The 14,911-nt window shown below is 36.6% G+C and overlaps 1 protein-coding gene across 1 annotated transcript in view; it reads left to right on the top strand.

Annotated features, from left to right (window-relative positions):
- The window catches only part of LOC115202550 (otogelin-like), an 11,201-nt gene extending 5,492 nt beyond the window's left edge, over window positions 1-5,709 (top strand). The window contains exons 6-7 of the mRNA XM_029766674.1: window positions 4,582-4,661; window positions 5,509-5,709. Of these exons, the coding sequence (XP_029622534.1) occupies window positions 4,582-4,661; window positions 5,509-5,709 (281 nt within the window). The remainder of the gene's footprint in view (window positions 1-4,581; window positions 4,662-5,508) is intronic.
- Window positions 5,710-14,911: the final 9,202 nt, after the last annotated feature.

Here is a 14,911-nt window from a genome sequence, read left to right as displayed (position 1 = left end):
TACGCCCATGTTTAGTCTCTCTCTGTCCGCCCATGTTTAGTCTCTCCCTGTACGCCCATGTTTAGTCTCTCCCTGTACGCCCATGTTTAGTCTCTCCCTGTACGCCCATGTTTAGTCTCTCCCTGTATGCCCATGTTTAGTCTCTCCCTGTACGCCCATGTTTAGTCTCTCCCTATATGCCCATGTTTAGTCTCTCCCTATACGCCCATGTTTAGTTTCTCCCTGTACGCCCATGTTTAGTCTCTCCCTATATGCCCATGTTTAGTCTCTCCCTGTACGCCCATGTTTAGTCTCTCCCTATATGCCCATGTTTAGTCTCTCCCTGTACGCCCATGTTTAGTCTCTCCCTGTACGCCCATGTTTAGTCTCTCCCTATATGCCCATGTTTAGTCTCTCCCTGTACACCCATGTTTAGTCTCTCCCTATATGCCCATGTTTAGTCTCTCCCTATATGCCCATGTTTAGTCTCTCCCCACCTGCTTCTACTGAAGTGAATCTTTGTCACTTGTTTGTCTGTTAACATGTGTTTCACAGTACATGTTTGTCCTTCAGTTTATGACCTCACCACTTCAATCAGTAATTTTCTCACTCCTCTTATGCTTAAAACATTTTGTTTCCCCCCATTTGCAGAATGGATTTGCAGAATGCATGTCTCTCTCTCCCCCAAAGGGTCTATTAAAAGTAATAGGAACAGATGCTTTTCAGTGAAAATAACCAACATACACTTTACATGCAAAATAATCTAATCTGACATCCATGTTACCGTTACTGCCAAAGGCCACACTTGGTGTATTCAGAGGGATTCAACATCCATACATGGATTGGTTCACACACCAATGACAAATGTAAACCAACGGTTTAACAACCCCCAGTATTGTAGATGTAAATGCTACTACAGTATTTACGGTAACTTCATTGAAAAGTATATAGAACTAGACAGATCCAGTTGGGTTACCTTTCTTCATTTTTGTGTTCGTCTTCAAGCTGACCATCATGTACCAATCCCCCCCAGGTACCGGATATTCTCTCTTCCCCTTCCCTGTTAGTCCCCTGACACCCACAGTTAACACAAACTGTGAACGAGGTACCCGTCACTGATACAGATCTCTATGAGACAACAAGGCTTGCCAGCACCATTGTTGATATCCAACAATGTACTCCCTTTTTTTATAGAAACAATTACAGTACAGGACAAGTCAAAACAGACTCCAAAAAAAAATGTTTTTTGTGTCATTTATTTTGGGGCCTCCACTATTTTGTCACCATTTTTCCTTCAATTGTCCTCTGCGGATCACATGACACAGCTAAATCTTTCCCCATTTTGCACTGTCGGGGCAGTGCATTGTTGATCGTCAACAATGTACTGTTGGTAGTGGCCAAGTAGTCTGCAGTCGTTTAGATGTCTGCATGGTGTGTGTCTTGAACTGTAGTAAGTCATCTTTTAGTACTGCTGAACACTGGTGTGGGGGTTTGTACTGTCGCTCATGTTTTGGCTAATATGGTATAATTTGTATCCATTTATAAAATAATTGTGTGATCCTCTTTATGTATATATTACTTCCATAGTTTCCCCCCATCCCAGTCTTCCTGAAAGATGATGTGCAGTAGCACTGAACAATTTTATGCCATATTACCCAAACAATAACATCACCCGCTAACAAGTACTAGATGTATTCTGGTGAAAGGCTATCTGTTTGGTTTCTGAAACTATTTTTTGTTATTCATACTTTTATTAGAGGTTATAGTGGGCTTTTCACTCTTATGACAGCTGACGTATCTGTGTTACTAGGCGATAAATGGAAGATATTACATTAGCTCCATGCATTGTAACAGGGATAAGTCATTTGTCATGCTTTTTTTGTTGTTGTTGTCATAAACTATTGCAAAAAATATTATGGCATACACATAATGTCAGTCTTATAAGCGTTAGATTGTCAACATTATGTCTTCTGCTTGAAGTAGTTGAAAGTAGACCCTTGTCAATAGGTACATAATGTGTTATCATCACATAGAATTCTTAGTAACACATTTTGGTTGATTAATTAACTAGGCAGCTACGCGGGGAAAGAATTCTGTGATGGAATTACACATTGGTTAACATGTTTTTGGACACTGACGCCTCGTCTACACAGAGGATTAACAATAGGCTTACGCATCGCAGACCTCTCATACAATTGATATTCAAGTATGAAATATTTCTGGCCTCCCTAAACCATTTCACATTAAAATCAATACTGTGGGGTTTTGTAGCTAACAAAAGCCTTGTGTCTTATGTACCGTTTCCATTCTGACAGCATGACAACAGTTGTACTGTTTTTGCTCCCTCTGTCTCTCTCTGTTCATGTATTCCTTCATGGTTTGTACTTCGTTTCTATACGGCTGGCAGATCAGAGTTCTGGTCTATTGGTTGTTCTTCAGAACCAGATCCAGACTGATGGGATGTGTGATCAGAACCAGCTTCAGACTGATGGGATGTGTGGTCAGAACCAGATCCAGACTGATGGGATGTGTGGTCAGAACCAGATTAAGACTGATGTGAAGTGTGGTCAGAACCAGATTAAGACTGATGGGATGTATGGTCAGAACCAGATCCAGACTGATGTGATGTGTGGTCAGAACCAGATCCAGACTGATGGGATGTGTGGTCAGAACCAGATCCAGACTGATGGGATGTGTGGTCAGAACCAGATCCAGACTGATGGGATGTGTGGTCAGAACCAGATTAAGACTGATGAGATGTGTGGTCAGAACCAGATTCAGACTGATGGGATGTGTGGTCAGAACCAGATCCAGACTGATGGGATGTGTGGTCAGAACCAGATTAAGACTGATGGGATGTGTGGTCAGAACCAGATCCAGACTGATGGGATGTGTGGTCAGAACCAGATTAAGACTGATGGGATATGTGGTCAGAACCAGATCAAGACTGATGGGATGTGTGGTCAGAACCAGATCCAGACTGATGGGATGTGTGGTCAGAACCAGATCCAGCCTGATGGGATGTGTGGTCAGAACCAGATCCAGACTGATGGGATGTGTGGTCAGAACCAGATTAAGCCTGATGGGATGTGTGGTCAGAACCAGATCCAGACTGATGGGATGTGTGGTCAGAACCAGATCCAGACTGATGGGATGTGTGGTCAGAACCAGATCCAGACTGATGGGATGTGTGGTCAGAACCAGATCCAGATGTGATGGGATGTGTGGTCAGAACCAGGTCCAGATGTGATGGGATGTGTGGTCAGAACCAGATCCAGACTGATGGGATGTGTGGTCAGAACCAGATCCAGACTGATGGGATGTGTGGTCAGAACCAGATCCAGACTGATGTGATGTGTGGTCAGAACCAGATCCAGACTGATGGGATGTGTGGTCAGAACCAGATCCAGACTGATGGGATGTGTGGTCAGAACCAGATCCAGACTGATGTGATGTATGGTCAGAACCATATGCAGACTGATGTGATGTATGGTCAGAACCAGATGCAGACTGATGTGATGTATGGTCAGAACCAGATCCAGACTGATGGGATGTGTGGTCAGAACCAGATCCAGACTGATGGGATGTGTGGTCAGAACCAGATTAAGACTGATGGGATGTGTGGTCAGAACCAGATCCAGACTGATGGGATGTGTGGTCAGAACCAGATCCAGACTGATGGGATGTGTGGTCAGAACCAGATTCAGACTGATGGGATGTGTGGTCAGAACCAGATCCAGACTGATGGGATGTGTGGTCAGAACCAGATCCAGACTGATGGGATGTGTGGTCAGAACCAGATCCAGACTGATGGGATGTGTGGTCAGAACCAGATTCAGATGTGATGTATGGTCAGAACCAGATCCAGACTGATGTGATGTGTGGTCACAACCAGATTCAGACTGATGTGATGTATGGTCAGAACCAGATGCAGACTAATGTGATGTATGGTCAGAACCAGATCCAGACTGATGGGATGTGTGGTCAGAACCAGATCCAGACTGATGGGATGTGTGGTCAGAACCAGATCCAGACTGATAGGATGTGTGGTCAGAACCAGATTCAGACTGATGGGCTGTGTGGTCAGAACCAGATCCAGACTGATGGGATATGTGGTCAGAACCAGATTCAGACTGATGGGATGTGTGGTCAGAACCAGATCCAGACTGATGGGATGTGTGGTCAGAACCAGATGCAGACTGATGGGATGTGTGGTCAGAACCAGATCCAGACTGATGGGATGTGTGGTCAGAACCAGATCCAGACTGATGGGATGTGTGGTCAGAACCAGATTCAGACTGATGGGATGTGTGGTCAGAACCAGATCCAGACTGATGGGATGTGTGGTCAGAACCAGATTCAGACTGATGGGATGTGTGGTCAGAACCAGATCCAGACTGATGGGATATGTGGTCAGAACCAGATTCAGACTGATGGGATGTGTGGTCAGAACCAGATCCAGACTGATGGGATGTGTGGTCAGGACCAGATTCAGACTGATGGGATGTGTGGTCAGAACCAGATTCAGACTGATGGGATGTGTGGTCAGAACCAGATTCAGACTGATGGGATGTGTGGTCATTCTATTTGTGAACCCTGCAGGTAAAGAAGATGGGAAGTCCTGTCAGAAGGTGACAGTAAGGATGACGATACGGAAGAACGACTGTCGCAGTAACAGACCAGTACGTTTTTTTGTCTTAATTGATTCTGACTTGGTTAAATAAATGTTACATCAAAATGTAGGAATAGCACTATGTCTGGGAAACCTGTTTCTGGATGAGTAGGAGGGTCAAGTCCATCATGGATTATTGTGCCACGATAGTTGAGCAATATCTTCATCACGATAACGGCTTTTATCATGATGTCACGTCCTGACCAGTAAAGGGGTTATTTGTTATTGTAGTTTGGTCAGGATGTGGCAGGGGGGTGTTTTTTTTTATGTGGTTCAGGGTTTGTTGGGATATGTGTTTATGTAGAGGGGTGTTTGTTTAGAGTATTCCGGGGTTTTTGGTTATGTTCTATGTTTAGTATTTCTATGATCTGTCTATGTTGTGTATTTCTTTGTGTTGGCCTGGTATGGCTCTCAATCAGAAACAGCTGTACATCGTTGTTGCTGATTGGGAGTCATACTTAGGTAGCCCTGTTTTCACATGTCCCTTGTGGGAAGTTGTTTTTGCACTGCTGTGTTAGCCTGCAATACTGTTCATTCGTACGTTTTATTGTTTTGTTCGTTAAGTGTTCTATTAAAAGATAAAATGAGCACTCAACCCGCTGCGCCTTGGTCCAGTATATACGACGACCGTTACACATGATGTCTTAAAAAACGCAAAAGCTAATCTCTATGTAGCATTAAGGATAATTCATAGCCCATCTACACCACCTGGATTAAAGAGGTAAGGTCATTTTATATGGCGTAGATCAGCTACGAACTGTCCTTAATGCTACATTTGGCGTAGTCGGCAGGATTAGGATATTCACATTTAGCATTACAACCCCCTTGTTAAATTTTGTTGTTGGTTTTTCCTCCAGGTCAACATAGTGTCATGTGACGGGAAGTGTCCGTCGGCCAGTATTTACAACTACAACATCAACACGTACGCCAGGTTCTGTAAGTGCTGCCGTGAGATGGGGCTGCAGAGGCGCTCTGTGCAGCTCTACTGTAGTGGCAACTCCACGTGGGTCAACTACTCTATACAGGAACCCACCGCCTGCTCCTGCCAGTGGTCTTAGTGGTCACACAGAGACACACACATGACTGTATGCACACATGAACGTATTCACACATGAACGTATTCACACAGGTTTACACACACATGACCGTATGCACAACGTATTCACACAGGTGTACACACACATGACTGTATGCACACATGAACGTATTCACACATGAACGTATTCACACAGGTTTACACACACATGACCGTATGCACAACGTATTCACACAGGTGTACACACACATGACCGTATGCACACATGAACGTATTCACACAGGTGTACACACATTAAGTATACACACACAGGGATGTGTATGAACACAGTACATGATGGTATCTATACAGGCTGAGAGGAGGAGGAAGCTATGAATGGCTGTCATCCTACCTAACAAAAAGGCTGTGTTAAACATCATATATGTTGTTGTTTTTTTGTTTGTCTTGATTTAAATTCTGCATTTCTATCTCTGAGAGTCAGTCTAGATGTCAGATAAATTTGTGTATCCAGAGCTGTAGGGTTAGTTTCGGTTGGAAATGGTGTATTTCACAGTTTATTACTCTTCATATACCTCATTGGTAGCTCTTTCAGAGGTGTGGTAAAGTCCATAAAAAGCCACAACAATTTGAAACATTATTTGAGTGTGTTTTCTTTGACACTAAGAATACACAGCTTTAATACTGTAGCCTAATTCAACTCCAAAGTGTATTGTATTACACATACACTACCGTTCAAAAGTTTGGGGTCACTTAGAAATGTCCTTGTTTTTGAAAGAAAATTTTTAAAAATTGTCCATTAATAACATCAAATTGATCAGAAATACAGTGTAGACGTTGTTAATGTTGTTAATGACTACAGCACTGTAGCTGGAAACGATTGATTTTAATGGAGTATCTGCCTAACTCTGCCTAGAAGGCCAGCATCCCGGAGTTGTCTTTTCACTGTTGACGTTGAGACTGGTGTTTTGCGGGATACACTTTTGGATACACAATAATTACAACTAACTGATACACAATAACTACAACTAACTGATACACAATAACTACAACTAGCTGATACACAATAACTACAACTAACTGATACACAATAACTACAACTAGCTGATACACAATAACTACAACTAACTGATACACAATAACTACAACTAACTGATACACAATAACTACAACTAGCTGATACACAATAACTACAACTAACTGATACACAATAACTAAAACTAACTGATACACAATAACTACAACTAGCTGATACACAGTAACTACAACTAACTGATACACAACACAATAACTACAACTAGCTGATACACAATAACTACAACTAGCTGATACACAATAACTACAACTTGCTGATACACAATAACTACAACTAACTGATACACAACAACTACAACTAACTGATACACAATAACTACAACTAGCTGATACACAATAACTACAACTAGCTGATACACAATAACTACAACTAGCTGATACACAATAACTACAACTAACTGATACACAACACAATAACTACAACAAGCTGATACACAATAACTACAACTAACTGATACACAATAACTACAACTAACTGATACACAATAACTACAACTAACTGATACACACTAACTATAACTAGCTGATACACAATAACTACAACTAGCTGATACACAATAACTACAACTAACTGATACACAATAACTACAACTAACTGATACACAACACAATAACTACAACTAGCTGATACACAATAACTACAACTAACTGATACACAATAACTACAACTAACTGATACACAATAACTACAACTAACTGATACACAACACAATAACTACAACTAGCTGATACACAATAACTACAACTAGCTGATACACAATAACTACAACTAACTGATACACAATAACTACAACTAACTGATACACAACACAATAACTACAACTAGCTGATACACAATATCTACAACTAACTGATACACAATAACTACAACTAACTGATACACAATAACTACAACTAACTGATACACAATAACTAAAATTAACTGATACACAACACAATAACTACAACTAGCAGATACACAATAACTACAACTAACTGATACACAACACAATAACTACAACTAACTGATACACAACACAATAACTACAACTAACTGATACACAACACAATAACTACAACTAACTGATACACAACACAATAACTACAACTAGCTGATACACAATAACTACAACTAACTGATACACAATAACTACAACTAACTGATACACAATAACTACAACTAGCTGATACACAATAACTACAACTAGCTGATACACAATAACTACAACTAACTGATACACAATAACTACAACTAACTGATACACAACAACTACAACTAACTGATACACAATAACTACAACTAGCTGATACACAATAACTACAACTAACTGATACACAATAACTACAACTAACTGATACACAACACAATAACTACAACTAGCTGATATACGATAACTACAACTAACTGATACACAATAACTACAACTAACTGATACACAATAACTACAACTAACTGATACACAACACAATAACTACAACTAGCTGATACACAATAACTACAACTAACTGATACACAACACAATAACTACAACTAACTGATACACAACACAATAACTACAACTAACTGATACACAACACAATAACTACAACTAACTGATACACAACACAATAACTACAACTAGCTGATACACAATAACTACAACTAACTGATACACAATAACTACAACTAGCTGATACACAATAACTACAACTAGCTGATACACAATAACTACAACTAGCTGATACACAATAACTACAACTAACTGATACACAATAACTACAACTAGCTGATACACAATAACTACAACTAACTGATACACAATAACTACAACTAGCTGATACACAACACAATAACTACAACTAACTGATACACAATAACTACAACTAGATGATACACAATAACTACAACTAACTGATACACAATAACTACAACTAACTGATACACAACAACTACAACTAACTGATACACACTAACTATAACTAGCTGATTCACAACACAATAACTACAACTAGCTGATACACAATAACTACAACTAACTGATACACAATAACTACAACTAACTGATACACAATAACTACAACTAACTGATACACAACAACTACAACTAGCTGATACACAATAACTACAACTAACTGATACACAATAACTACAACTAACTGATACACAATAACTACAACTAACTGATACACAATAACTACAACTAACTGATACACAACACAATAACTACAACTAGCTGATACACAATAACTACAACTAGCTGATACACAATAACTACAACTAACTGATACACAATAACTACAACTAACTGATACACAATAACTACAACTAGCTGATACACAGTAACTACAACTAACTGATACACAACACAATAACTACAACTAGCTGATACACAATAACTACAACTAGCTGATACACAATAACTACAACTTGCTGATACACAATAACTACAACTAACTGATACACAACAACTACAACTAACTGATACACAATAACTACAACTAACTGATACACAACACAATAACTACAACAAGCTGATACACAATATCTACAACTAACTGATACACAATAACTACAACTAACTGATACACAATAACTACAACTAACTGATACACACTAACTATAACTAGCTGATACACAATAACTACAACTAACTGATACACAATAACTACAACTAACTGATACACAACACAATAACTACAACTAGCTGATACACAATAACTACAACTAACTGATACACAATAACTACAACTAACTGATACACAATAACTACAACTAACTGATACACAATAACTACAACTAACTGATACACAACACAATAACTACAACTAGCTGATACACAATAACTACAACTAGCTGATACACAATAACTACAACTAACTGATACACAATAACTACAACTAACTGATACACAACACAATAACTACAACTAGCTGATACACAATATCTACAACTAACTGATACACAATAACTACAACTAACTGATACACAATAACTACAACTAACTGATACACAACACAATAACTACAACTAGCTGATACACAATATCTACAACTAACTGATACACAATAACTACAACTAGCAGATACACAATAACTACAACTAACTGATACACAACACAATAACTACAACTAACTGATACACAACACAATAACTACAACTAACTGATACACAACACAATAACTACAACTAACTGATACACAACACAATAACTACAACTAGCTGATACACAATAACTACAACTAACTGATACACAATAACTACAACTAACTGATACACAATAACTACAACTAGCTGATACACAATAACTACAACTAGCTGATACACAATAACTACAACTAACTGATACACAATAACTACAACTAACTGATACACAACAACTACAACTAACTGATACACAATAACTACAACTAGCTGATACACAATAACTACAACTAACTGATACACAATAACTACAACTAACTGATACACAACACAATAACTACAACTAGCTGATATACGATAACTACAACTAACTGATACACAATAACTACAACTAACTGATACACAATAACTACAACTAACTGATACACAATAACTACAACTAACTGATACACAACACAATAACTACAACTAGCTGATACACAATAACTACAACTAACTGATACACAACACAATAACTACAACTAACTGATACACAACACAATAACTACAACTAACTGATACACAACACAATAACTACAACTAACTGATACACAACACAATAACTACAACTAGCTGATACACAATAACTACAACTAACTGATACACAATAACTACAACTAGCTGATACACAATAACTACAACTAGCTGATACACAATAACTACAACTAGCTGATACACAATAACTACAACTAACTGATACACAATAACTACAACTAGCTGATACACAATAACTACAACTAACTGATACACAATAACTACAACTAGCTGATACACAACACAATAACTACAACTAACTGATACACAATAACTACAACTAGCTGATACACAATAACTACAACTAACTGATACACAATAACTACAACTAACTGATACACAACAACTACAACTAACTGATACACACTAACTATAACTAGCTGATTCACAACACAATAACTACAACTAGCTGATACACAATAACTACAACTAACTGATACACAATAACTACAACTAACTGATACACAATAACTACAACTAACTGATACACAACAACTACAACTAGCTGATACACAATAACTACAACTAACTGATACACAATAACTACAACTAACTGATACACAATAACTACAACTAACTGATACACAACACAATAACTACAACTAACTGATACACAACACAATAACTACAACTAGCTGATACACAATAACTACAACTAGCTGATACACAATAACTACAACTAACTGATACACAATAACTACAACTAACTGATACACAATAACTACAACTAACTGATACACAATAACTACAACTAGCTGATACACAATAACTACAACTAACTGATACACAATAACTACAACTAACTGATACACAACACAATAACTACAACTAGCTGATACACAATAACTACAACTAACTGATACACAATAACTACAACTAACTGATACACAATAACTACAACTAACTGATACACAATAACTACAACTAACTGATACACAATAACTACAACTAACTGATACACAACACAATAACTACAACTAGCTGATACACAATAACTACAACTAACTGATACACAACACAATAACTACAACTAACTGATACACAACACAATAACTACAACTAACTGATACACAACACAATAACTACAACTAGCTGATACACAATAACTACAACTAACTGATACACAATAACTACAACTAACTGATACACAATAACTACAACTAGCTGATACACAATAACTACAACTAGCTGATACACAATAACTACAACTAACTGATACACAATAACTACAACTAGCTGATACACAATAACTACAACTAACTGATACACAATAACTACAACTAGCTGATACACAACACAATAACTACAACTAACTGATACACAATAACTACAACTAACTGATACACAACAACTACAACTAGCTGATACACAATAACTACAACTAACTGATACACAATAACTACAACTAACTGATACACAATAACTACAACTAACTGATACACAATAACTACAACTAACTGATACACAACACAATAACTACAACTAACTGATACACAACACAATAACTACAACTAACTGATACACAACACAATAACTACTACTAACTGATACACAACACAATAACTACAACTAGCTGATACACATAACTACAACTAACTGATACACAATAACTACAACTAACTGATACACAATAACTACAACTAACTGATACACAATAACTACAACTAGCTGATACACAATACTACAACTAGCTGATACACAATAACTACAACTAACTGATACACAATACTACAACTAACTGATACACAACAACTACAACTAACTGATACACAATAACTACAACTAGCTGATACACAATAACTACAAACTTACTGATAACACAATAACTACAACTAGCTGATACACAACACATAACTACAACTAACTGATACACAATAACTACAACTAGCTGATACACAATAACTACAACTAACTGATACACAATAACTACAACTAACTGATACACAACAACTACAACTAACTGATACACACTAACTATAACTAGCTGATTCAACAACACAATTAACTACAACTACTGATACACAATAACTACAACTAACTGATACACAATAACTACAACTAACTGATAACAACACAATAACTGATACAAACACAATAAACTACAACTAACTGATACACAATAACTACAACTAACTGATACACAACACAATAACTACAACTAACTGATACACAATAACTACAACTAACTGATACACAACACAATAACTACAACTAACTGATACAATAACTACAAACTAACTGATACACAATAACTACAACTAACTGATACACAATAACTACAACTAACTGATACACAATAACTACAACTAACTGATACACAATAACTACAACTAGCTGATACACAATAACTACAACTAGCTGATACACAATAACTACAACTAACTGATACACAATAACTACAACTAACTGATACAAACACAATAACTACAACTAGCTGATACACAATAACTACAACACTGATACACAATAACTACAACTAACTGATACACAACACAATAACTACAACTAACTGATACACAATAACTACAACTAACTGATACACAATAACTACAACTAACTGATACACATAACTACAACTAACTGATACACAATAACTACAACTAACTGAAACAACAATAACTACAACTAACTGATACCACAATAACTACAACTAACTGATACACAATAACTACAACTAACTGATACACAACACAATAACTACAACTAGCTGATACCACAATAACTACAACTAACTGATACACAATAACTACAACTAACTGATACACAACACAATAACTACAACTAACTGATACACAATAACTACAACTAACTGATACACAATAACTACAACTAACTGATACACAATAACTACAACTAGCTGATACACAATAACTACAACTAACTGATACACAATAACTACAACTAACTGATACACAACACAATAACTACAACTAGCTGATACACAATAACTACAACTAACTGATACACAACACAATAACTACAACTAGCTGATACACAATAACTACAACTAACTGATACACAACACAATAACTACAACTAGCTGATACACAATAACTACAACTAACTGATACACACAATAACTACAACTAACTGATACACAATAACTACAACTAGCTGATACACAATAACTACAACTAGCTGATACACAATAACTACAACTAACTGATACACAATAACTACAACTAGCTGATACACAATAACTACAACTAACTGATACACAATAACTACAACTAGCTGATACACAACACAATAACTACAACTAACTGATACACAATAACTACAACTAACTGATACACAACAACTACAACTAGCTGATACACAATAACTACAACTAACTGATACACAATAACTACAACTAACTGATACACAATAACTACAACTAACTGATACACAATAACTACAACTAACTGATACACAACACAATAACTACAACTAACTGATACACAACACAATAACTACAACTAACTGATACACAACACAATAACTACTACTAACTGATACACAACACAATAACTACAACTAGCTGATACACAATAACTACAACTAACTGATACACAATAACTACAACTAACTGATACACAATAACTACAACTAACTGATACACAATAACTACAACTAGCTGATACACAATAACTACAACTAGCTGATACACAATAACTACAACTAACTGATACACAATAACTACAACTAACTGATACACAACAACTACAACTAACTGATACACAATAACTACAACTAGCTGATACACAATAACTACAACTAACTGATACACAATAACTACAACTAGCTGATACACAACACAATAACTACAACTAACTGATACACAATAACTACAACTAGCTGATACACAATAACTACAACTAACTGATACACAACACAATAACTACAACTAACTGATACACAACAACTACAACTAACTGATACACACAACTATAACTAGCTGATTCACCAACACAATAACTACAACTAGCCTGATACACAATAACTACACTAACTGATACACAATAACTACAACTAACTGATACACAATAACTACAACTAACTGATACACCACACAATAACTACAACTAACTGATATCACAATAACTACAACTAACTGATACACAACACAATAACTACAACTAACTGATACACAATAACTACAACTAACTGATACACAACACAATAACTACAACTAACTGATACACAATAACTACAACTAACTGATACACAATAACTACAACTAACTGATACACAATAACTACAACTAACTGATACACAATAACTACAACTAACTGATACACAATAACTACAACTAGCTGATACACAATAACTACAACTAGCTGATACACAATAACTACAACTAACTGATACACAATAACTACAACTAACTGATACACAACACAATAACTACAACTAGCTGATACACAATAACTACAACTAACTGATACACAATAACTACAACTAACTGATACACAAC

This window comes from Salmo trutta, chromosome 12 (genome assembly GCF_901001165.1).
Source record: "Salmo trutta chromosome 12, fSalTru1.1, whole genome shotgun sequence".
NCBI lineage: Eukaryota > Metazoa > Chordata > Actinopteri > Salmoniformes > Salmonidae > Salmo > Salmo trutta.
Note: the sequence above shows the minus strand (reverse complement) of the source record. Positions and strands in the feature narration are given on the sequence as shown.